General features: G+C 42.4%; 2 protein-coding genes across 2 annotated transcripts in view; both read right to left on the bottom strand.

Moving 5' to 3' along the window:
• Window positions 1-1,134: 1,134 nt before the first annotated feature.
• rep15 (RAB15 effector protein) lies at window positions 1,135-1,902 on the bottom strand. The gene has a single exon (XM_030788812.1). It carries the CDS (start codon window positions 1,900-1,902, stop codon window positions 1,135-1,137), a length of 768 nt encoding a protein of 255 aa, XP_030644672.1.
• Window positions 1,903-4,836: 2,934 nt separating this feature from the next.
• Window positions 4,837-26,448, bottom strand: part of ppfibp2b (PPFIA binding protein 2b) — a 44,667-nt gene continuing 23,055 nt past the window's right edge. The window contains exons 6-29 of the mRNA XM_030790712.1: window positions 26,214-26,327; window positions 23,436-23,573; window positions 20,143-20,343; window positions 19,058-19,150; window positions 16,958-17,069; window positions 16,699-16,731; window positions 15,448-15,509; window positions 15,059-15,134; window positions 14,096-14,202; window positions 13,795-13,862; window positions 13,444-13,509; window positions 12,943-13,003; window positions 12,305-12,340; window positions 11,882-12,020; window positions 10,172-10,204; window positions 9,914-10,049; window positions 9,431-9,559; window positions 8,933-9,083; window positions 7,865-7,976; window positions 7,429-7,517; window positions 7,141-7,263; window positions 6,890-7,015; window positions 6,234-6,422; window positions 4,837-5,560 (exon numbers count right to left, since the gene is read on the bottom strand). Coding sequence (XP_030646572.1) covers window positions 5,354-5,560; window positions 6,234-6,422; window positions 6,890-7,015; window positions 7,141-7,263; window positions 7,429-7,517; window positions 7,865-7,976; window positions 8,933-9,083; window positions 9,431-9,559; window positions 9,914-10,049; window positions 10,172-10,204; window positions 11,882-12,020; window positions 12,305-12,340; window positions 12,943-13,003; window positions 13,444-13,509; window positions 13,795-13,862; window positions 14,096-14,202; window positions 15,059-15,134; window positions 15,448-15,509; window positions 16,699-16,731; window positions 16,958-17,069; window positions 19,058-19,150; window positions 20,143-20,343; window positions 23,436-23,573; window positions 26,214-26,327 — 2,601 coding nt within the window. The 3' untranslated portion in view covers window positions 4,837-5,353. The remainder of the gene's footprint in view (window positions 5,561-6,233; window positions 6,423-6,889; window positions 7,016-7,140; window positions 7,264-7,428; window positions 7,518-7,864; window positions 7,977-8,932; window positions 9,084-9,430; window positions 9,560-9,913; window positions 10,050-10,171; window positions 10,205-11,881; window positions 12,021-12,304; window positions 12,341-12,942; window positions 13,004-13,443; window positions 13,510-13,794; window positions 13,863-14,095; window positions 14,203-15,058; window positions 15,135-15,447; window positions 15,510-16,698; window positions 16,732-16,957; window positions 17,070-19,057; window positions 19,151-20,142; window positions 20,344-23,435; window positions 23,574-26,213; window positions 26,328-26,448) is intronic.

The raw sequence follows: 26,448 nt of genomic DNA, 5'->3' as shown, positions 1-26,448 counted from the left end.
AAACACTTAGGCCTACTTAAAATGAGTTGAATATGCGTGGGATCATACTTTGTTTACATTGCCTTAATTCAAATTTCTTGGGGTGCCAATAATTGTGACACATGTGATTTTGTTTTAAAAATGTATTTTGCACTAATGGTTGCATTATACTCAAACTAAACTTACCTCAAATAAAGGTAAGCTTTATTTTCTATTTTCAACATAATACTTGGATAATAACTGATAAAGTGAATTTTTTATAAGCCTTTTCAATCATCTTTAGCAAGGGTGCCAATGATTCTGGAGGGCACTGTATTCTAATTATAATGTGAGGGATATGTCTAATAGAAGACTTATCTGAATTAGATAGATCAAAACAAAAAATGAACCAGGTCACTCAGCTGAAGAGTCAAGACTCTTGCTAAGTGAACAGGGTCATGTTTAAATGGCCTTCTGAGTTGAGTAAATCAGTGAATCATCCACAGAGATCACAGTGCCAGAGATCCCTATGGGAACCAGAGTACAACTGTGCAAGCATACACACACACACACATGCAAACAACAAACAAAAACATACAGAAATAAAAATTTATGTGAATGGAGATTTTAGGGAGAGTTAAACCATTTGATTTTGATTCGAGTCTTTGATATAGTTGATATTAAGAAACTTTTAATCAGACCAACAACATTTTGATAGCAATCCTCTCACATTGTTACATTCATTACTATCAGGAATGAAGATTTTATGCAGTATATGACTCCCATACGTCTAAAAACTGAAATTAATTAGCTTAATTGCTGTCTTCAGAAAATAAACTAACAAAATGTATTTGGCATCAGATCATACATTATTTACATTTGACAAAGAAATCTTTGGGTGTATTTAAAAGGGTACAGATCTTTGGCTGGAAATGCTCTTGGAAAATGAGGAAACAACATGTGTGAATTCACACACTGGCTATGTGTTATTTAAGTCTGAAACACAACAACTCAAGCATTCAACACCAGGCAGCTGACGGCAGTCATAGTATGTTAGGTGTCAGAGGGAGAATGTTAGTCATATATCCTAGGGCACTTGTCCGTTGTAATGACCCGTCAAAAGAGCGCCAAATAATTAGAATGAAAACGCGGTCGGTGAGTCGCGAGAGCTGACAATTACGTAAATTTAATGAGCATTGTCAGCGGGTTGTTGTTGGTTTTATTGATAATACTTTGCAACATTCCGCTCGGAGTGATGAAGCATCTTGCTCCTTTGAAGAAATTCTCTATGAACCCTTCATTGATTTGGACGTATTTCCCGATTACGGCATCAAGGTTGTTGCTTAGCACCCCGTATATGTTTGCCGGGTCGGTTTTGCGGCCTAAAAAAAGAAACAGCGCGTAGCAATCCCTTCCCACAGAAGCGCAGAACTCAACCAGTCTCTCAGCTTTGGTCCTGTCAGCCACTTCTTCTCCAGCCATTCTCATCGTCTCTGTGAGAGCCTCTGAGGACAGATCCCAGGATCTCTCTTCTTCTCCTCCCTCAGCTGGGTGAAGGACGTGAACAGCAACTTGAATTCTTGGGTTCTTACTGGGAAGATCCAGGACTGCCCAAACCCAGTCTGCCCCAAGCAGGATCCTCTGCTCTGGAGTCATGGTGGTACAGTTGAACACCTCTGGTAAACCGAGCTGGCTGCTGCGTTGGATGTAAGTCATGAGGAAGACCTGGCTCAGGGTGGCTTGACTGGGCTGGAATATGTTTTCAGGGTCGATGAAGAGCAGGTATTCTCGAGTCCTGTTTGCGGCCTTGTGGACGCACTCGCTGAAAAGTGGAACGATGTCTGTGGAAGTGAGTTTGTTGGGTCTCATCCACAGAGCTTTAAATATATTGACTTTGGTTTCAGTTTTGCTGCCTGTTTGGTTGGCGCTGGTTGGCTGGTCCATGTTAAAGAGTTGTTTCTCTAATACACTGCAAGGATACATTGTCATTACTCAATAGGCAGGAAGATGTGAGAAATTAGCAAACTCTGGGTCAAATTCGTACTTAAAAAAGTAAAATCAATCTTTAATCTCATCTAAAAACAACTCTAGTTTCATAGTAATAGCAGAGAAAACTGGATGAAGATTAGGAATATTGTGCACACCTCCTCTGAGATACTTCCACTGGTCACAAATATGATCAAGCCTTTGGCTTATGAAATGCCATTCAGGAGTAGGTTATTTTAATTTCACAGTTGTTTGCATTGCTCTGTGAGACTGATCATAAAACACTGCATCTCTTAAGAACAGCTGAATTAGGACACAAGAACTATAAAAATAATAGAAAGATTGAAAAACTCACCAGTATCAGTCTGTCTGTCGTGTTTGTTGTGAAGGCAACACCAACTGATCCTCTCTCCACTTTGGTGTCCTACCAAAATATGTGTGCTAGTTTAAGTCAGATCCTCACAGTTCTTAGTTACTCCCAAACACCTGACCGCCGCTCAAGATGGTTAACTTGAGATGAGAGTTAGGTCAGGTTTCACAAGATTTATTTGTCTTCTCACTTGCATGTAAATCTCTCCTTGTTTTTTTTTTTTTTTGGGAGGGTCTTAAACAAATAAAATAGGAACATAGAGATAGGAACAGTTTCTGCCTGGCTCATCTCAAACCTTTTAAAGTATTAATGGGCTTTACCTGAAGGATAAGGGTTAGGGTTAGAATTCACCTGAACTACATTTTGGTCATGTCTGTGATGACATTTTTGTGCAGAAAAAGGAGTACATTTGTCATATTGATGTAAAATGAAAACCTTGTAACTTACAAAAGCCTGAACGTTAAGAAAAGATTCACTTTAATATTTTATCCAGTGACACAAAATATCATTCACACCATTCATATTCACATTAGATTTGTGTGAAAACTCCTTATTGTAGTATGTGAATAAATGAAAAAATACGCTTAGGAAAATATACATGTTCTGCTGATATATACTGCAGCATTTAAATAATAGAAAAACTTCAAGCTATCTGGAAGTGAAAGTCATGCTTCATAGATTTAAATTGCATCTTTGATACAGATCTGTTATAGTTCCTATTCATATACAGTATTTCATCACCAAAATACAGCTGTCAAAAATATTTCGTCATTCAAATTTGAATCAAGGGACTAAATCAACCACACGAGTGTCAAACACCACAAAACGGGAAAGTGAGAAATGCTACATAGATAAGGAATTGACATGGCTGTGGGGCTGGGATGCAGACCCACTGTAAGTAGCAGGTAAACGTTATGCGCTGATGCTATAAGTCTCTGAGGTTATGTCGTAGAGGAGGGACTGCTGGATCGTCTTGCAGGTTAAGTCAGGCGAGTGGGGCAGGCGCGGGGCTTTTTGCCAGGTTAACAGCATTGGCAGCGGTTGTTGCTTCACACCATGGCGGTCTGGCTCCGTCTCATTCCCCTCAGCAACTCGTCTCTGCTCAGCAGGTACTGGAAGCGAAAAGGGCCGCATGAGCTGTGTTAGCTTGGGTTAGCTCAGCTCAATATTTGGCTGCGTTTTTTTAGCTTGTAGAGTCGTCACCTGTATATCCGCAGCTTCATATCATTCATAGCTTCAGAGGTGTCTGGGACCACAAAAACTTTAATTTTTTTTCTTTTTCTTTTTTAACTTTAGCGGTTTTAAGAGTTCACTGTAAACTCGCTGTCAATTTGCAGCCCACATAAAATACAAACCGCTGGCCTGTCAATCTAAAAAAGATTCTGCGCTTTGTTGAGTTATGCGAATGTCTCTTGTTTGCTTATGCGAATGAACATTTGAATCGGGAAACAGCTCACATCGTGGTACGTGACAGTAATACATTGACGCAAGTAGGATGTGGACTAAGGGACAGAGATACACCATTAGCAGGTTTGTGAATTAGTGATTAATTGGTAAAACATAGTTTGAGAATCGAAACCATGGCAAACTGTAAAAATCCACTTACAGTGAGGTTGTTAATTCCCTCTGATAGAGCTTCGATCTGCAGTGCCGTTCCATCACTTACAAGCCTCTGCAAAAGCCAATTTTCAAACAGTCCCTCAGGCCGCATTGTTAGCAGGAGAGCCAACGTCACTGACGTAATATAATCATGTTTCAAAATGTTGACAGTATGCCAAATTGATTTAAACACAAGCAGGGGATGGTTGGGCTACAATTAAGCCAGCATTAGGCACTGAGATGCAAACGTTTTGGGATGAATATTAATATATTATATATGTATATAAATATACATGGATTTGCACGCTTCCCCCAAGGCACATGAGAGAGCGACTCTACATGCACCATGTTTAGTATTGGTGGTTTTGGGATTGGCGGAGGTGCGGATGAGAGCAGGTTAATGAATGAGATTATTCATGCAGTGTCTGCCGTCTATACTTGACAAATGTATTTGTTCAGTAGATTCTGATTCAATGATGGTATATAACCATAATCATCATGGTATATAATCATAACCATTGAAAGAAAGAAAGAAAGAAAGAAACAACAAAGTGTAAACCTTCTGTAATTATGGTTTGAAAGTCTAGTGAAATATGTCACAGTTTAGCATATAAACCACCAGCCTCTGTGAGAAAACTTCAAATCGCTTTTTTTTTTTTTTTTACAAAACTGAAGAAAGCACATTGTCACAGTGATTTACGAGGTTTATTGATCAGTGTTATATTATAGTGATGCATTGAATTTTTATACCTTAAAATCAATTACAATAGAATAAAAATGCTTCTTTTATCGAAGCATCACATCTAACTATAAAAATAATATGTTATACTGTATGAAAATAACAGTGTAGATTATCTGCATTCAGTCAAAATGTGCACAAATGCAAAACTGTTAAAAAATCACATTTTAAACACATATACTTGTAATTCACCAACATTAAATATTAAATATATATATCACTAAAAAGTGCAAATATTGCACAAATTTCTCTAGAGCACTGTTTTCTCAAACAGCAAGAATGGGTAAAGAAAAAAAAAAAAGATAAATAACCTCGAAGCTAATTATAATGTGTATTGCCTGGAAATTCCACATAAATGTTCCATTTTAGTCAATAGTGGCACGACCCTTTTGTCTTTGGGAGGTAACATCACAACGAGGGTACCATACTCTTGGATCCTTTAAGTGGCTCTGCAAATGTCCAAACATGGCCTCACAAGTCCGTCTTTTTTGCGTTCTCACTGCTGTCTCATGCCCATGAGTGAGGGATGCTGGGTATTAGATGATGGAGGAGGAGGAGGAGGAGGGAAGGAATGGCGCGAGTGTGGTTTGGCTCGGGCGGTGTTGGATGGGGGAGGAGGGAGCGCGAGGGTGAGGGGGGGTCAGGGGTTGGAGGGGTTATTGGCTGCAAGCGGAAGTGATGATGGTTGGCTAGCAAAGGCATCAGGTCTGTGGCCCCACCTGCTCCCCACGCCTCTCGGGGTCCCTGTCAAAGATTGGGCTGAGGCCCCTGAACCCAGCGTAGGGCCGGTGGGCGCCGTTCACCAGAGCCTGGGCCTGGGACGCCTCCAGAGGACAGATGTAGTCGGTGGAGTCGTCCGCCTTCTTCCGCCTCAGGTGGCTGAAGTTGGTGAAACCCAGTTTTCTGGGCTGGAAGAGAGAGCAGGAGAGTACAGTTAGTTTGCGAAGTGAACTTATTTTTCTTAAACTAAAGGTTTATTGTCCAAGACAAGTACAATATTATGAGGACAAGGCTTCTATAAATCACTGAATACTGAAGTAACTGAACTGTTCATTGCTGTTCTCCTGAAAGGGAGAGCACTCATCACTGAGAGATATACCACATGAGAAAAAACATCATTCCTCTGCTCAGTTATTGAATTATACACACAGTCTCACTCTTTACTCTCAGTAGAAATGAAATGCAGTCTGACAGTGGACAGTGCTGTAAATATACATTTTCTGTAAGCTTTGTGCTGCTGACTTAGGCGATTACGTTATCTTACAATAGCCTCTCAGCACATTTTCTCTTCTTTTGCTGGCTTCGCCCGAGAAAAAGGAAAAAAAAAGGCAACCCTGCTGCGCGAGAGCCGAGAGGCGTAGCTTGCACATACAATGCATCAGGGTGGAGGACGTGGAAGGCTTTACGCTTAAGCAGGTCAGAGATATTAGTCACAGAGAGACTTAAGGTGTTCTCTCTCAGCAAGAGAGAAGGGGATTGGATGAAGAATCAAACTGCAGAAAACGCAGGGACTTATCACACGGAAGCCCCGCTGCTGTGGAATATTCCCGGAAACTTAAACCATTTGAGGGGAGCTCGTACCCGGACTTTGGCTGTGGTTGTTAAGGGAGTGTAACCTGCCGACTCCATGTACTCTCTCTTTTCCTGCTGTGCCTGCATGCCCACCAGAGAGCTGAAGTTGGTTGCCAGGTGACGACGGAGGAGCGTCTTTTGTGGCGGAATGTTCAGGAGCATTGCCATGGTGTCTGAATTGAAGCGTGGCTCCAGAATCTACAAACAAAAAAAAAAAAAAAAAGAAAGAAAAAACCCCCCAAAAAAACCCCAAACAAACACACACACACACACACACAAACATAAAGATCCAGCAAGCAAACAAGAATGTGTGTTTTGATATATCGGACGATAATGTGACAACACGTTGTGTGATTTAATCTCTGATCATTTCTGTCAAGGTTACAATGCATATTCAGTAATGAAGACTTGTCAAGGACACACATGCCACAGCAATGCATTTGTTTGCACAATGTTGGATTAAACCCTGAGAAATCTGTAGATTTCAAAAGCCTCTGTTTTGAGTACAGCAGAGACATTTGAAGGAAAATTCTCTGTAAGATCATCAAGGCCACTGCAATGTTAGTGTGTGTCCATGTTAAGATTTCCATGACCTTCACTCCTTCACTATGTCACTATCTTAGCTGTAGTTGTGGGTGGAGATTGATCTGGTGTCTGTCACTCACTATGAGTCCCCCATGTACTCCACTGCCCCTGAGGTTGGGTGCATACTCTGCCAGGTCCACAGAGCGTAGCCACTCCATCACGCGGTGGTTAGACCACTGCACCACCTCTGAGGGTGATGTCTTGTTCTGTAGACAAGATAGAATGATCTCATCTTCTTCGTAGACAAATATGTAACACATTAACACACAAAAAAAACACACACACACACACACACACACACACAAACTCCATTTGAAACTTCCCCTCATACCTCGTCCCCTGGCCGTCTCCTCAGGCAGTTGGGGTTGAACTTATTCACATGTAGCACATGGATGGCACATTTAATGCTGAGGTGATGGAGCTGGCTCGTTACTTTCAGGAACAGGAGATCATTCTAAATACACACGCATTAAAAACACAGCAAAACTCACATTAGCCTTACCATGATGATAGGACTACATGAATATCAAAACCTATGGAACATATTACATATATACATGTATGTAAAATGAACTATGGTATTACACTGCTCTTGGATTAGCATACATAGCTGTCTTACCACTGTTAAGTACTGCAGCATTCTCCCATCAACCCTTGCTTCATTAAACTGATCTTTGTACTGAGGTAATCCAATGTCATCAAGCCACCCTGAAGGTTAAAATATGTCATGTTGTTCAAAAACCTAATATAAATAAACTCATAATGCACACATTAAAAAAAAAAGTCCAGAGTAAAAGTGTTTTATGGATTATGAAAGATGACACTGTATTAAAGTGCAGTTCTGTTGGCATGATTCATCCAGTGAATGGACTGGAGCATACTTATTGGACAAACTGGTAATGACTTTATATGCATATGAAACTTTTATGTGCTCTTGTACACTGGCCATGGTCATTTTAACAGTTAAAACTTTTTAGAGCCAGTAGATATCTAAACAAATCAGAGACGTTGACTGATGATTTTAAAAGGGATGTTTGGAATGAGAAAATACATACGAGTGACCCAGACATAGTCCAGTTCAGAAGACTTCTCGATCAGTTTGGTCGTAAAAGAACGTAGAGCCAGCTGCAGTTTCTTCCTGTGTAATGGATGCTTCATCCCAAGCTCCTGACACGATTAAAAAAGAAAAAATAACAACAAAAACAGAAAAACAATAATTCAGAGATCATACACCGTACACCTGCTAACTGTGGACGATGGCTTTTGGTGTCAGTCATACTTAGATGAGTGAATAGATAAAAACATCCAACACCCAGACGTGACTTTTTCGACAGACTGTCACAACATCATGAATGTTTTTGAGGGAGAGAACCTTTTCATGTCAGTGTGACAGCTTTTTGAAACGTTAGACAGACGGGAGCTTTTTATCTAAACCGATGGGGCTGAGGGCAGAGATAATTAGCAATTCAAACAGCATTATGGTGCATGCTACCAGAATTAAAGGTGAACTGACAGGTAGAACCTGAACGATAATTGCTGGGGACTGAGTGACTGACAGACTGAGCCAAACAATTGTTTTTGAGGGGCAGCTTCAGAAAGGACATGTGAGAGGCATAACCAGATCATCAGAGAACAGCAGCCAGGTGTTGAGTAGATTAATCAGCAGGCTGTAAAGTATCTTCCAGTTAAATGAATAATAATAATAAAAAAGAGAGTTTGAGCTTTAAGAAAATTAGTTTCATAAGTTTGCTCTTTTATTCTTCACAGATTTGTAAAATTAAATGGCTCAATAAAGCTACATAATTTCTGAATTCTTATGTAACCTGCTAACAATCTGAGGTCTTTGGAGAGGCTCCCAGAATGTGGCAAATGCAGTTCTGTTCCCAAATTGAACCAAACCATTTCTGGGGAATACTTTCCATTAAACTGGAGTTTTGTTGCAGAGGTGCATTGAGGCTTTACATAATGTTCAAGTAATTTTACCTCCAAAACAGTGACCTACACTGAGTGAACATTTTTAAGCTCTGATTAGTCCTAGATGATTTAGAGGAAATTTTTAGAACTGGAATGGAGACTGATCAACTAAGCAAAGTGTAGGTCTCTTCTCTGCGTTCAGACTATACCTTCTCTAGGTCCTGTGGGGAGGCAGAGAGGAGAGTCTGTCCACTGGTGACCCACTGTCTGGCCAGAGGCCCATACTGGCCCAGTCCATAGTCCTCCAGCCAGTTACACACTTGCTCTGTTGTCCACTTAGTGAAGGATGTGTTGGCATCTCTGGAAGGAAAAAGAAGAACAACTTCAGTGCAGAATCCAAAGAACAATCCAATCATTGAATACAATGACTCTAGAGTTAAATCTCTGTACTGGAAGGGGACAAGTCATTGATATTTTTTTATCATTAAAGGAATTATTATATAATCTCTGCAATCCTCTCAAAAGCACATACCGTTTTGACAGTATGCACATTCTTGCATGTTACCATGACGACAGTATTAGAGTGTTCTTCTGCCTTGGCTGAACTAATTGATCCTCTTTGTAACCTCTGTCTTAATAACACAGTGCAGCTAGGCCGACAGGCTGTGGATAACATATGTGTTTGACATGTAATGACGTGTCCGTACCGTGCCGAGCCCCCGGTGTCGCCCACTCGTGCCAGCCTGGGCCCGGCCGTCGCTCTGAGGCCTCCCCGCCTGAACTCTGCGGCATCAGGGTTATCTGCGGGTAGACTGCCTGACTGAGTCCTCCTTATCCTGGAGACAGAGTGGAGTAAACAGACAGACAACGTGTTTGACTCTTGGTCATTAACTGTCATTTCTGGGTGTTCTCGGTCTAGGCTGGACGATCACCCTCCATTGGTCTGCAGATACACCTTAAAGCCTCATAGAATCAGATGATGATCTTTGATTTACGGGAAGGCAGCCACTGTGATGGAAGTGAAATCTTGGGGTATGTTCTGTCAAGACGTTTTTTTGGTGCACATGATACTCATCTCCATAACAACCCTGTCCTGTCCCCTCATTGTAGAATCCTTTGGAATTACAACTGGCAACGGGAGGTGAGGTTGGAAGAGGAGGATGGTTGAAACGCTGTGGTTCAGTACTCACTTTCCCCATAATTTTCGGATACCCTTCTGGTTCTTCTTATTCTCTGGAGAGACAGGGGACTGCTGACCGGAGTCAACCCCAGAGGACATGGGGGAAAGATCAGACATCGTGGAGTCATCTGTTCTCTCGCTTTTCCCTGAGCAGGAGAGAAATAAACAAACAAACAAACAAACAAACAAAAAATCGGTCAGATTATTCAGTCATGCAAAGGTACCCCTCCATGATGTCTGATCCATGTGACAGTTCAGCTATACCCACCGCTTGGAAAGAGATCATTTTTCCCCCGAGATCCTGTGCCAAAAGTTTGGTCATGCAAGAAGAGTGGGATGGGGCAACAAAGCACAAAGAATATTACATGACCTTTAGATAAGGGATTTTACACAGGACATCTGTTTAGCTTGTATAGAGAAAACATTCCATCTAAACAACTGTCCTTTGATTCAATGTCAAAATAACCAACAGAGCAGAAAACAGTGTAAAACAATAGTGTATTAGGCGGCTGTACGATTGCATGCATATTAGTTATATATTAAATCGTATGCTATGGATGGAGTTTGGAAAGCAGAATCAATCTGATATTCACTGAGAAGTTCACAGATTCATAAGTCATTTTCACAGTGGTTTGGAGCCACTGTTTTGTGTTAGCATAAAGTAACAAAATTGAACTAAGATCATTTTAACAACTTATGGGACCTGACATAATCTACATACACATGCAAATGAACAGTGAATAGATAACTCCCATACCCAATTTTTTTTTAAGATTCCTGAAGTCTATATTGCACAAAGCCCCAGCAGTGGACAGTGTCCTAAGGTTTATAAAGGAGACAGAATCCTTAACTGTATAACGGAGTTTTAAGAATCTCAGGATGTGTACTGGGGATGGAGTGCTAAGGTTTTTAAAGGGGACGGGTGTTCAATTGGGGACATGAATGGACCTGTCCACTGAGCAACAGGAAACATCATGGAATGTGACCATTAAAAAAGTGAAACACGGTTTTGGCCAAATTTGAAGTCAAGGTTTATTTTCTTTTGTTTACTGATGATGGTTTGGTTTGTCAGCATGAACTCTCTCACTGCACGCAATTCCGTTACCTCACACGACGCCAAGTTAAGCCTGCAAAGCAGCTGTGCATGAAGAAGTTCAAATCTAATTTAGGCTTCAGTGTGTGAGTGTGAGTGTGTGTGTGTGTATAAGAAAGCAGCGGATGTGTGTGATACAGGCATAATCTGCGCTGCGTTTTGCAGCCCTCGGAGCTGTAAGAAGCAGGGTCCTTTGCTCCTGAGCGGAGGAGAGGAGTGCAACTTTAATCCTTTAGCTCTGACATAAAAGGAGCGTGAGGCATCAGCACACTACCTAAAGCCGGAGCACTGGCACTCCTACAGCGATCTTCAGACAGCCGCAAGCAAGAGAGTGAGAGTACAGGAGAGAGCACAGCGTTAAAGACAGCCAGAGAGAGAGAGAGAGAGAGAGAGAGAGAGAGAGACAGAGAGAGTAATACATGCAAAGACACACAAGTGTTAGGAAAAAGGATTATTAAGGCACAGGCAAGGCAGCTATGCATGTAGAAATTTGAGTCCTAACTTTCAGGCTTTGGTGTGTATGTGTGTGTGTGTGTGTGTGTGTGTCTGCGTGCATAAGTGTGTGTCAAGAGTTATGTGGGAATAATTATACATGTTACAGGGAAGGTGAAAAGCCCCATAAAGAACACTGACCAATATTAGAGACAAAAGAAAATTCTGAAAGAAATGAATTATGTGTATGTATAAACACACAATGTATGTATATGAATCTGTTCCCAGAGTGTACATTATATCCAGGAAAGACAGAAGAGGTCTGGAATAAAATTTCAAATCCGCATCTGAGGGCAGACGTGAGGACACGTATAAAAAAACCCAGCAGAAACTGGATATCCTGGTAGTGTTTCACTGAGGAGTTTTAAGTCAAGTAAAGAGAGGGACACTCACTGAGGTTGAATTCACTGTCTTCACTTTCATCAGGGGACAGCTGCAGAGGAGACGAATATTTCTCTCTCTCTCCGTTCTGCTCCGAACGAGAAAACTTTCCTGGCAGGGTCTGATATTTGCTGTTATCCATGTGGCGATTCTGTGAAGGGGGAGGGGGAACATGATACAGCTAGAGGAACCAGAGGAAGGTATTTTGTTTCTATGTAAAATACATTCATGCATTTCTTCCCCAAAATGAGCTATCTGACGTAATTGTTTTTGGTAATTCTCCTGAATCCAAGAATCCACATGAAAAGGTAAAGGTAGTGAGGGAAATGTAATGTGTAAAGCACACGTGGCTGAGTCAGTGACGGTCGTGTTTCCTGAATGTTAGTTTAATGTTTAAGGTTAAAGGTTAATATTAGGATTATTTAGTCCTAGTACCTCAGGATCAGGTTCTACCGGTTGCCCCATTACATGCTTTAGAGAAGACAATGCCAGAGAAAACACACACACACACACACACACAAAGACACAAAGAGTTAGTGTGAAGAGAGAATATACAAAGTGGATTGAGTTAAACATGAGTAGAAAAAAAGCAGAAAAAGAAAAAGAATTTAAATTTTACTCATGAGAGAATAATATCTAAATCTGCATTTCCTAACTCCAGTCTCAAAGACCTCTGACACAGCACCTCTCTGTAAGCCAGTGCCAACAGACCTCACTCATCAAGGATTACTGGTCAAGCCGAATGAGGTATGTTGGGGGCAGGCTACAACTCAACTTCCTTGTCAAAAACATTCCAGGGAGTGGTGTTAGCAAAACAACAGCCTAGTGAAGTGGTCTAAACGGTATTTTCTCAGACTGGGTTTGCATGGGCCAGATAAGAATAAACTACACACTGAATTCTCACATGTAGAGTTATCTTAAAATGTATTAGTGAATCCCTGCGCTGTTACACTGTAAAAGTCATACGTGATTGTCAGAATCAGCGGCTGCATGCTGAAAAGACCTGTCCACGAATAGATGGTGTTAGTAGGTCAGTCAATAGAAAAACAGTCAAGAGGTGGGATTATCCAAACCTTCTGTAAAGATCCACTCTGCAGCTCCTCTAGACTGCTAGACAGGAGCCGCGGTTGAGCCCTAAAGAGAGAGTGAGAGAGAGCGAGAGAAAGAGAGAGAAAGAGAGAGAGAGAGAGAGAGAGAGAGTGAGAGCGAGAGAGTGAGAGAGTGAGAGAGAGAGGGGGGGGGGGTGAGAGAAAGCAAGAGAGAGAAAACAACACGTGCTTAAACCAGATGAAAACACTGAGGAGTCCGTGCTTCAGAGGAGGCCCTGCTCTACCTTGCAGAGGGAACTGAGGTTAATGTGACGTGACAGTGGTGACGCCACGGGCCGTTTGTGTAAAGGAATGGAGGGATGGGGTGGGGTGGGAATTGGAGTGACAGATTTATAGTCACTTGAATTGGCCTCTCTTAATTAAAGTCGCTCAAACCTGACTGTCTAACACACACACACACACACAAGCATGTGAACAGAAACACATACACACAAATGCGCACACACACTTGCCAACTCAACTCACCATTGTCCGTTGTGGAAGCCAGGGCTGCCAGAGGTTACGACTGAGGCCTGTATGGATGCCTGCACACTGCACCAGTCAGAGTGAAAGAAAGAGAGAAAAAAAGATAGCGAGAGAGAGAGAGAGGAAAAGAGAAAAATAGAGAGAGCAAAGTTGGATTAAGGATGAATAGTCAGGTCGGGGGGACGAGGTGAATGGTGAAGAATGACTGTTATTTTTATTTTGTTTTCATGCCCGTTTGCTTTCTTCCTCCCATGAGAACAAAGCCCCAAACCCCTGTCCCAGTTGCCCTGGGCAACAGCAGGCTCAGCTCACTCCGTCGTTATCAGAGTGGAAGTAACGTGTCGGACTCACCTGGACTCGAGCTCTTTGGGAAGACCTGAGGGATTAATGAAGAGAGGGGAGGAGCCTCTGGAAGAGAACTGCAGGGGAAAGAGTGAGGGTTCAGTTAAAGACCATTAGAGCACTTAAGATGTTGATGTATTAGTCCACGTCATCTGAATATTTTGCCAAATCAAATGCTCCTTCATGTCATGACTAAAGCAGGTTAACAAACTTTTTTTTTTTGCTGGCATTTTGATGCACCCCGTTACTTTGAGCGATGATGGAGAGTGGAGAGGTGAGAAGAGGAGGGTGTGTGTGTGTGTGTTGTTACCTCTGAACGGAGGAGGTCAGAGTGTGCTTTATGAGTGAGGCTTTTCAGTTTCCCGATGCTAGACAGCTCCTCCTCACTGCTCCCACACAACAGCCTGTCTCCCGACACTACACACACACACACACACACACACACACACACACACACACACACACACACACAGGCACGCACGCACAAAGAGAGAGAGAGAGAGACAGTCATCAACATACATATAAGCACAGACTGTTAATGCTGACAACCTTTACACGTGCACACACAAAGGTGCACAGTCAGCAGTGACAACTTAATCACACATAGCCTTACAACACCATACAGAGCGTCACACACATTACAGAAATAGACAGACAGAGTCAGCACTGACAGATTCAGCACTGACAACCTCAGCGCGCACACACACACACACACACATACACACACACACACACACACACACACAAGAGTAAAGCAATCTGCATGATCATCCACATGTCTGTCATTACAGATAAAGATGTACAGTAGTAGCATTGTCCTCAACACACACCAACAAAACCATTATTGTCGCATCCACAAACATTTTCATTTTTCCTCTTCCTGGGTGATGCCACAAGAGGAACAAAATGGAACCATAGACTAAAACCGAGTTCTGGTTCTGGTATGAGGTTCTTGTCAGCCCTGTACTCTTGTGCTCGTCCTACACAGACAGGAGAGGGCAGCACGGCCTTGTCCCTGAGTACACATGTCTGAAGGCTCCTAGGCCAGATGAAACTTTGATTTACAAAGATCTGGATTTGTCTGATAAAAAAAACCTGAGATTTTTCTAACCTGACAAGACCCCTATAAATAAGACAGGATGCTGTAAATGAACTATGTGCACAAAGCATGACTGAATACAGTGACTGAGCACAGTGCTCAAAGGCCAGCACGTAGTTCCAGAGAGCCTTAAAAGGCCCTGTGTGGTCATATGTGTGTGTGTGTGTGTGTTACCTTGAGAGAAAGCCAAAACATCTTTCATTTTCTTGTACTGGGCCAGCAGGGCAGAGAGCTCTTCTATACGTCGATCCTGATGTATGAGAGGAAACAGTAAAACACACACACACACACACACACACACACACACACACACAAACTCAGTGCTACTAAAAAGGCTGACCACCACATCTAACATCCAATCAGATCATCACTATAAAACCAACAATTTACAGTCCTATTCTCAAATTGGCAAAGAACTCTAGTGTCGTAACAAGATTCTGGCCTCACGAGTGGTTGTTTGTTTAAACTGACCCAGATAATCCAAGCAATAAACAAACTAAACGACTTTTAAACAGATTTTGACAGTGTCAGTGTGCTACTGTGGGCGGGCTCACGCGTATTACCTTCTCATCATTGGCTGCCAGCAATGATTCCATTCCCCTTTTCAAACTTAAAAACTCCAGATCTGAAGGGGAAAAAAAAGACATGTATAGTGTGATGTAGTTAAGGAATTTGGACTGTTTACAACAGTAAGTTTGGAGATCGGACAGATCTGCATCATCTGTGACGCGGAGCAGTCATGCAAGTGTTTTTCATCCTCTAGGGTTTAACTGTCATGACTTTAAAAAGAAAAAGAAGAATATATGGACAGCAAAGGAACATAAGGATATGCATAAATGTGCGTGCGGACACACACACACTCTCTCTCTCTCTCTTTCTGGTTTGACATTATCACGAAAAGTCACAGGGTAGAATCAACATGCTTCATTCAATTGAGGGACTCAGTAAAAGTGCCATTCGTTTATCGACACTTCTCTTTCGTTTCAGGCTAGTCATGTGTCACATGGCCGTGTGGAAGTATAAAGTGACACTCCATGTTAAGTCTATGTCAAATGAATGGTTGCCAGGCAAAGCATTTGCTAGGTCAGCGCATGGGTCACATTGGGCATGTCACATTAAAACTGCTGGTGGCAACAGAACTAACAACAAATCATCAGAAGCTTGGATGGGGGTTTGAATCCATCTTTCTTCTACCAAAATACATCACAGTTTATAACAGAATACTCGTGTACTGTGTACTCCACCACAGTCTGGTTAAAGTTTTACAGTGACTTTGAGTCGTCAACAGAGATGACTGCCAATCTTACATTGAGTTTAGTGGGTTGTGGAGTAACATACAGATATTCAGATTACCTAAACTAAGAAATTTGGCAGTGAATGACTGTGTGTGTACTAACCCTCCCCCACCCTCCCCCAAAAAAACAGTCATACATTCACGTTTCTTGTGTGTTAAGTCCCAGTTCATTCATTGACACGCACCTTCAGATAAACTGGCCCAAGTGTTTGCATAAAGAGATTACGCAATGAACGCAAAGCTCACACACAAAATCATGAGAAAACAGTGAATGTGCTACAGGGTGTGACAGAGGGGATGTGTCAGTCCGCCCACACACACACACACACACACACACACGTGCGCGCGCACACACACACACAGACACACAGACGCTGATGAGATGGGTGTGACAGCCACGACAGCATGCCAGGGTGGATTAGGTGGTGTAGCTGAGAAGTGCTGCGGAGGGAGGGGGGAGGTGGGGGCGGATGGAGGTGATTTTGAAGAAGGAGCAGCGTGAGAATCCGACAAGGCTTACGTTTGTCTTTCAGCTTTCGCTTGTACACCTCCTCTACAGCAAGGGGCGCCGCAGAGCGGAGAACGATTATTGGGAGGTGAAAGAGAGTCGCAAGTTAAAAAAAACAAAAAAAAAAAAACAAAAAAAAAAACCCAAACAAACAAACCCAAACTTCATACAGGGGTTAATACAAGAGTTACTTCAGATTAATAAGGGATGAATTACTCCATAGTGTGTTAATGACAACAAAGCTGAAATGAGACAAACTTTGGCTAGCTACCTCTCTCTGAGTTCTCATTGGATGGTGTTCCCCTGGAGAGGAGCTGGCTTTGCAGACACTCAATCTCAGCGTCTTTAGATGCCAACAGCTGCTGTAACTCCGCTATCTCTGTCTGCAAAAGGAAAGTGGCACGCGTGTTAGAATGACATGAGAACACTCAAGTTCACAAGTTAATATGTTTGTTTGTTTTTAGCAATACCTCTTTGGACTGCGTAGACAGTGATCTGATGGTTGTAAACACAGGATGAAAGCACAACACACACATGCGGGATAGGAAAGCACAAAAATGTACCAAAAGAGGTTTCCAACATTTGGCTGAGGGACTTCACTGAGTGTGACGCATAAATAATGTGACAAAGCAACTGTATGAAAATGAATGCACACAATCTCTCTACCATACACAGGGGTAGTCCCAAAGATGGAATGATGGGAGCTGGAGAGGGTAGATCATCAGCAGAAAAAAGAAACAGGAAGTTTACTCTGCACAAGTCTAGGGGAGCCTTGTTTTAAACAGTTTGTGTGGAGAGATCAGAGTGAGGATGATACTCTGCATGAGTGAGAGTGTGTGTTTTCAGAGCTACATGTTAATCTGTCTAAAATGCAGTCCACTGAGGTCATGAAGAGTTCAGACAACATGCTGGGCAACACACACACAAACACACGCACACACACACACACACACACACACACACACACACACACACACTCTAACCCATTCATACTCAGCCTGTCTCTCTGTTTTTTTTTCTCTCCTTCTCTCGCACATACACACATGCACACACCTCTCTCAAATGAACAACATGGAGAAACAGACAGATGGATACCTCCCCCAGCACCCCCGACACACAAATGTACATCCAAACACACACACACACACACACACACACACAAACCCTGTTTATCTCTCTCTCACACACACTCATCCCTGACATGAAAACTGTTGAGAGACAGACAGACATAGTCCTGTATTGTAGCAGCAGACAGTACACACACATGATTTTCCCCTGCTCTACTTGAGTGTGCAGAAATCAAGCTTTGAATAGCAGATATCCAGTGGAGCATGCTGGGATTGTGTATCATTAGTTCCTTGGTCTGGAAGCACTGGAGAGTAATAGAGAGCTGTCTGAATGAGTCAAAATCAAGGAGGTTTCTGTCCCTTCCCCTCTCCCTCTCCCTCTCCCTCTCTAACCTACAGCATTTTCAAATACTGAAAATTTTAAAACCGCTGTTTTTGTCATTTGCACTTTCATGCAAACAATTTATTAAAAGTCTAACTTTCGTATAGGTACAAAATCGTAGACCAAGAAGAACCAAGAAGTTGTCTGCACAGAGGCAAAACTGGTATGAAGCATTACTAATGAAAAAAAAAAATTTCATATTCAGAGCGATGTTTATGACCATACACAAAGGATGAGTGAATTCTATGTAAACGCGGTTTACATGATAAGGGAAGATGAGAAATGAAAAAAAAGGGGGGAGGAGACAAAAGGATGGTTAAGGAGAAGAAGACATTGTCCAGAAAAGGAACCATCGCACTGGCAGCCAAAAGCCTGTCGTTTTTAACATCAGCCGGCCTTTTTTGGCTTCCCGTCCGGTGGCCCCAAAGCCCCAACGTCTTCCCCCCTCCCAGGCAGGCGCGAGGCCCGGTAAAGGGGAGTAGGCACCTGAGCGGTCCGGCAGCGCTCCTCCCAGTGGTGCCTCTCTACCTGAGTGTGCTCCACAGTGAGCTTCAAACTAGAAAGCTTGGTCATTAGCGACTGGTAACACACATGGAGTGAATAAGAGATAGAGAGCTAGGGGGAGAAAGAGAGAGAGAGCTAGAAGGATGCATGGTAAGCAGAAAGAAAAATTTTTTTTTTTGGTAAATACAAAGCAAACGCATGAACCAATCTCCGAGATGAAGGAGCAGATTTAAATTTAGGACACTGAAATGAAAACCTGTTTTTTTAGGTTAATGTTCGCATAAAAAAAAGCTAGCGAAAAAAATGAAATAATTAGTACATAGGGAGGCAGACAGGAGAGCTTCAAAGCGTGTGGGTTTTCTTTTTTTTTTGGACTGTGTGTGTATGTGTGTGAGAAAAAGGTCCTATGTTTTTTTACCTTTGTGGCTTTCAGCTTCCTCTCGTACTGGGACTTTTCTCCCTCCAGCTCGTCCACTTTACTCTTCAGCAGTCGGAGTTCTTGCAGCAAAGCCTATTAATACCAGAAAAAACAAAAACAATTACGGATTTGCCATGGACTTTTAAGGGCATAAGACTAGCTCCTTTCACAAAGAAAAATTCTTGTTCTGAGAACTTTGTCCAGTTTAAATCAGCCAGTGCAAACTGAATAATGTACAATCTTGACTCCAGATTTGGAGACCCAGAGAAAACACTGGACTGAACAGAAAAACAAAGGAAAACAAAAACGAGTAAACAGTGCACTTAACGACCATCAATCCATTGTTACTGGTGTCCTTAAATCCCACACTGAGAAAAGTTTGGTTTTAAAGGAGTGAAATGGTTAAAAGTAAACACAGTGTTGATTCTCCATGGCAGCTCCCACACACCGTGCAGTTAGGACATTAAAAAGCTCAGCTTTTATGGACCATCCCTGGAACAGCATAAGAATCAGCCAATCAGTCTATACCCCCACATCAGCTCAAAATCACTTAGGCTCCTCACAACGGAACAAATGTACACATTTTTTAAATGACATTATGGCATTTATTTCATATTTTATGCCACTTCTATGGACATAATCTTTTTTTTTTTTGGAGGAGAATCATGATATATCTTGATTACATCTTGATACATGTGTTCAGTAAGCTCTTGAGAGGAGTCTAAGTAATTAAGTAAGTTGAACAATTTTAGAAGGGCAACTTCCATTGAGTTAGTGGACATCCACCATGCAGGAACTCTCCCACAACAAGTTATTCTGTCCAAAAAAAAAAAACAACTAAGAACATGAGAGTAAACAACAAACACCGCAACCATGTGAAGTTCTTAAAAACCGCAGCACCAGAAGATGCCGCATACACTGGAAGGAGAGGCTGTTAGTCTGAGTGCCTGTGGAGGTTTCTGGAAGAGCAGGGAAGAAGATGGTTATGGAAAAAAAGGGGGTAGGGGTGGGAGCAGGGAGGCAGAGAGGGAGATGGGGTGTGGCCGTGCTGTGTGTCCACTGGTTAAGGGATAGTTTCTGCCTACGTTCTCTCCTCCTTTACAGCGGCAGCCGTGGTCCTCCACGTCAGAGCTTCCCAGGCCCACGTCGGGGCTCTGATCGTGGGCCTCGCGGGCTCCAGCATCCCCTTGCCCTTCCAGAGCCCGCTGCTCCCTGATCCGGGTGTTGATCTCCTGCTGAAATTTGCACATCTGCTCCTGCAGCTCGCTTATTAGATTAACCACACACTGAGTGACGGAAATAAGGAGAGAAAAGACAGAAGACCAGGGAGATAAGGAAGACGAAATCAGTTTGGACTAGAAATTTAGAAAATAACTGAAAGAAAAAAAACCCTGTACATAATTAACCCACAAGAGAATATATATTTTTCTTCGTACACGTTGACCTCAACCAGGCTCTACACAATAATCAGTGATATATATCCACAGTTTAAGCCAAGATCAGCTGTCATCAAAACCAAATCTGGAATAAAAACCTGCTCATCCAACCACGAAGAAGTACAAGTGATTTACAAACACAAACATCACAGGAGACATCAGCCCAATTGTTTTAATGCCGTAAGAGCCCCTCTTGACCAGGCTAAAGAAGTTAGTGACCTACTTTGCGAGTTACAGAAGTAGGCATGTGATGAGTGACTGAGCCCATGGGCTATGATAGCTCTTCATTTACAAGGTTAATACATGGGTATTCGGGATTTAGACCAGGGCACGTTCAATGCAGGCAGGGATTAAAACCTGCCCAAGGTCCCGAGGTCCGAAGACTAAAGCACTTTAAAAGCGCAGATGTCAAAGCCAGGACGTTAGGGCTTCGAGTATGTTCATGCTTCATTCTTATTCAGACACTTTACATTTCACCTGATGAGAGAAAGTGAATAATTCATCTGGCTAATCTTAGGTACACTGACAGAAATGCCAGGACTTTGAGAGCAGAGGAAACGAAATTAGATACTCCCCTTAGAAGTTTAAAGTTGATGATAAGACACACGTTCCTGACCTATATATAACCGTCGGACCAGAGCGTTTGTGGGCGGAGAGATTTCCACGGTGAAAGTGTTTTACGCCTGTGGTATGTTCAAAGTGAATGTCTGTCATTCCATTGTGTTGAACGGAGACTCGCAGCTGTCACTTGCGAGAGAAGTGTTTGTCGATACAACAAGTGCGGGGCGGACTTGGTTACCACGACGCCAAGAGTTATGGTTGGTCTCTCTCTCTCTCTCTTACTCTCTCTCTCTCTCTCTCTCTCTCGGATTTACAGGGAAGAGGCAAATCCAGATTTTGGCACCCAGCCCTCAGAAAAGCAGCTCGTTTTAACTCTTGTATAATTTCTGGCAAATTCCTCAGAAGACCACAGGAACGCTCTGAGACGTGGAAACACATTTAAAATAGTGTTTAGCACTGCAGACCACTGAAAAAAACCCCCAAAATATAACAACTTTATGCCCTTGTTTTATTTTCTGTGGCATATGACACCCGTGTCCAATGTTTGGTGAGAATGGCCTGTATGCTTGTGTGTGGCTGATTGCTTGTCAAAGATGCTGCCAACAGAAACTGCTTCCATACAGTGTCATGTCTCGTTCTCTGAGCTGTCCGTCAACGCCTTGTGTTATGTGCCTCCGTGTGCTGTTTTTGTCTCTGGTAATTTCCGGTTTGGCTTATCATTCGCCATCGGCCCTGATGGGTGAGTGGTTGTTGTCGGGGGGTGGGGGTCTAATAGCATTTGTGAACTGTGGGTTTTTATATACACACACACGAGTGTACAGTCACAACAGTAAATTGTATTTGTTCTAAGCTTTTGACAGGGTTATGCCTTTGTGGTAGACAGAGAGGGCTAGACCACTGGGAAAGCCATAGGAGTCCAGCCTTTCACACATCACATAACATATATCATATAACTCTTATCATGTCCATCTAACACCATGTTTTTTAGGAAGCATAATTACCTCAGAGTGGCACTGCCGGTTTAGAAATGAGGAAATGTGGGCGGAAATTAGCTGGAGCTAAGCTAATGGGCACACACGCATTGTGCTAGAAAAAAAGGAGGAACTAATACCAGCAATCTTGCATTTTAGATCAGCCTATTTATGGAAATCTTACATACTCACACTACACCCAAGCCTCAGACATTATCAGCACAGTTATCATGTGGGCCTCAGTTATGGGGGATGGGGGGCCCATACAAGCAACAGAAAAAGATGAAAAACCTCAAACAGGAGAAGTTTTCCCTAACTTCACATCAGAGCATCAATATCTACATGACTTCACACTGTGGTCTGGGAAGTGATAAGGCTGGTAAAAAATTCTCTTTGTGGAGTTTTACGGGGACTGAAATGTACTTGAGCATTCAGGAGTACTGGAACATGCCAGAAGCTCGGACCACTGGCTGCAGAAGAGCTCTGTATGGTGTATGGAGCCACAAATACCATAAAGAAAATATCATTCCATCTTCCAAGGGCTGCTTCTATCGCTGTCTTTCTAATACATGTTATCTGATTTGGAGAGAGTGCATAATTCATGACAATTTGTGACTTGTAAATTGCTATCTCAATGCTAAATGTTAGACTGTTCGAAACGTGATCAATTCAAAATGTGCTTTTCTATAAACAAAAGAGTTTCAGCCATTGTTGTATTTGCACTTGCGATGAAGAAAAATTTGTGTGTCCAGTAAGTACGATCACAGACGTAAAGAAGTAATAATTGCGCTGCTTCCAGACGTGGCAGTCTGTGGAGCTTCAAAGGGAGCAGATGGACGACAAAGGTGACCAACACTTAACAATCTGGGTTAGAAAGAGAGTGTATGTGTGTGTGTGTGTGTGTGTGTGTGTGTCCGGACACTGAGGTGTACCACTGTGGGAACAGCATTCCTGTTTTATCTGGCCCTTCTCACAGTCAACACATTCATTTCTCAAAGTGAACAATTTGGTTCTTACATAGGAAAATGAAGAAATGCATAAAAAAAGAGAGGCAATAAGAAAAGACGGCTTTAGTGTGACACATCTCACCTAGCCGTTATGAGTCTTTGGCTGCAAAACCACCATTCATGTCATCAAACCCCCACAAAATATGAGTGTCTGTTGTCCAACAGGAACCTTCATAAACTGTCATTTGGATAATCTTGTCTCATAATATATTCCTAAAAATCCCTCTTTCTTTTTTCAGGATTTGCCAAACAGTATAAGTACATTTAGCATTCACTTTCAGAATATCGTGTCCAAAAACACAAAGGCACGGCTGATATATTCTTGAGTTTAGACATCAGGAATTCTGATGTTGTGAGTGTTAAGCTTAAAGCTGAGACCTTCCCTGTCTCAGTCAGTCAGTACCTCAGCTTTGTGCTGCTGATTCTCTCCGTCAGTGTGATTCTGCTCCTCCTCCATGCTCACAAGCTTCAGTTTCAGATAGGAAACCTCATCCATTAGATCCAGTTTCTCTGTCTCCAGGGAGGTTCGGCTCAGCAGCTCCTAAGCCACACACACACACACACACACACAAAAAACAACAACAGTAAAAATCACACAGTCTGTCAGCCTACTCCTGCTTCACTGGTCGACAAGTACTCTTTCAAAGTAACAGGGGCCAAACCATGCTAAATATACACAACCAATGAGGTCTATTTTTACTTCCTCTGTCTCCTACAACATATATGTATGTGTCTGTGTGTGTGCGTGTCTGTGCGTAGTGAGAGAGAGCAGGAACAGAAGCAGAAAGATGAGGGTATGAGTGAGTGTGTGTGTGTGTGTGTTGGGGATGGGAGGGTCTGAATTGCTTTGCATTCCTGAAAGAAGAAGTCAAATTCAAAGTCTCTCAGCGGTCCCAGCAGAGCTACAACCCAACGGCTCGTGCTCAGAGTAGTTCACAAACTATTCATTTTTAAAGTCTGGCTCGCACAGTAAACTATGAGATTTCTGACACAAAAAAAAAAAGAGGAGAAAGACATTGCTCATGCCCTTAAAGAATTCCCAAATCTGCTTTCTGTTCCTCTTCCAGACAAGTATAGTTCCCTATTTCAGTCTCCGACATTTGACAAAGGTTCTGTTTGAAAGCTCTCTTATTTACGTTAATGTGGTGAACAAGAAAGACACAGGATGTGACCTCTACGCTAGATAACCTGTCATGGAAAACTGAACATATATAAACTGTTTTATTCACAGATTACATTGACGAAATTTGTTCAGTTTTACAGTTCTTTCATTGTTGTGGCTTTTGTCAGGATTATACGCAGATTGTAATCCTTGCCATAGCTAAAGATTGTATCGTAAATGAAGTCTGAAGTCTGACCCCAGAAGGATTTAAAAGGGATGAGTTTTTAAATGATGCCTCAGCAGCAGAGAACGTGGTAGTTATCAGCAACAAGTAGTATAAAAACCTGTCGATTAAGATATCAACCAGGAAATATCTTCATATTTTCTGAGACAGCACTTTAGTTTCTGTTTAAGAAGAGTTTGTATGGAGCTGATCATGTTTAAGAGTGGGTAATAGGCAAAGCACTATGCCTGACAGAGTGACTCATACCAGTAATCTATGTGTCAGTCAAAATCAATCACAAAAAAGGGGGCGGGGCTAAGAGTGCGAGAGAGAAAACCCACCATGCGACATCTGTTGTTTTTTTTTTAAAGATGTAGTAAATTAGACATTTTTGGATTAACTGTCACAGGAAAAAAAAAGAGTAACATAGTAGCCTACACCACTGCCTTGGTGTTAAGTCTCTGCTTGTAGAGTAATAAACAAAACAAAAGCAAACCCTGATGACAGAAATGTGGTTGACTTGCCCTGTCAGGCGAAGAACACAGAGACACAGGGGCTGTATCTCCATTTCCATCAGTCTGCTTTGACATTCCTTCAAGATATGAGCGTCGTCATGGCAGCTGAGAAATCCTGCACACGCAAGATTTAAAGAGATGGCGCTGAGTACCTAATCTGAGCTGTTACGTTGTCGCTTTACAGGGAACGTCTTGTTTGTGACCCTCGAACCTTAGTTTTACAGTTTTATCCAGTGATGCGGAGCGGTTAAATCAAATCTAGAGCCGGCTGCTTAACGAAGCCCAAAGCCTAGCTGTGAGACCACAGCACGCCCAGTGACTACACATTACACAACTATGAGGTTGTGTGTGTTGGCTGTCAAGTTTGTGTGTATGAAACTGGATGGTGTTGAGAGAGAGATGTGGCTCTAAAATGGCAAAATGCTACAAAAAGGGATGAGGAGACCCTGCGTGTGATTAATCATTAAACCTAAAATCAACACCGGACTGAGGATTCAAACGGAAACACATTCACACAGTTTTCAGCCTCTCTGTTAATGAGTACATCAACAGCCACTCATTCTTTCATTAGATAAAAAAAAAATCGTTAAAACACTTTAAGAGCTTCAGTAACAAAAAGTAGATTGATATGAACAAATATTTGTTATTCTGACTACGTGTCTTCGCGATGCTTACGTAACAGTGGCAAACATAAAGTAGCACATTTCACAACAGGAGAGGCACTCAGCTAAAAAGAAAAAAAAAATCAAATCAATCCAATGTTCAGAAATATACGGTAACGTTGTTTAATCAAGCGCAAGACCATTTTAAATGCGTTAAGAAATCTGCAGTGTGGCACAGAATGTTCCAGTGCAACAGTAACCGTCTGAGGACAGTTCTGGTGTGAACTACACACACACACACACACAAACACACATATACACACACAAGCAGTTCTCTGTAGCCCAGAATCCACAAAAATACAACACATATAGCCGACAAACTGGTTGTGGAACATTTACAGGCAGGGTGTATGGAAACTACCAGCACCATCAGATGGCTTTTAAATCCACCTGCCCTCTATGTGTCCACGTGTAGAATTATGGCAGGAAATGACAGAAGATTAACAGACCAGACGGACTGATAAAATCTAACTGTGTGTTCACGGGAGGGACAGGTATAGATATATGAAATTCGGCAAAAGCTAGGGATGTGAAAATAGCAGCTTTCCAAAAGTGTTGCTCTCAAAGACTACACACTAAAAACACTTGTTCTGTTCATTTAGTGAAAGCCTGACATTTCTCTTTCAGTTTCTCTGTTAGCGTTGGCTGTGTGTTGGGCGAAGGAGAGGTGGTGTCTTACCTGCTGTAGCATTTCCTCCGTGGAGAGGAGTTTGTGGTGGTGCTCCTCCAGGGAGCTTTCCAGATCTCGGATCTTCTCCCCCTGCGCCTCCACTTGGTCCGTCAGTACGCTCACCTGCTCGGAGACAACCAGAGCACACTGACTCAAATACACCGGAAAACCTGGTTTCACCTCACTCTCTCTCTCTCTCTCTCTCCCTTCCTCCCACCTCCCTGGAATATGATAATGACTCAAA

This window comes from Chanos chanos, chromosome 1, assembly GCF_902362185.1.
Source record: "Chanos chanos chromosome 1, fChaCha1.1, whole genome shotgun sequence".
Taxonomy (NCBI): Eukaryota; Metazoa; Chordata; class Actinopteri; order Gonorynchiformes; family Chanidae; genus Chanos; species Chanos chanos.
Note: the sequence above shows the minus strand (reverse complement) of the source record. Positions and strands in the feature narration are given on the sequence as shown.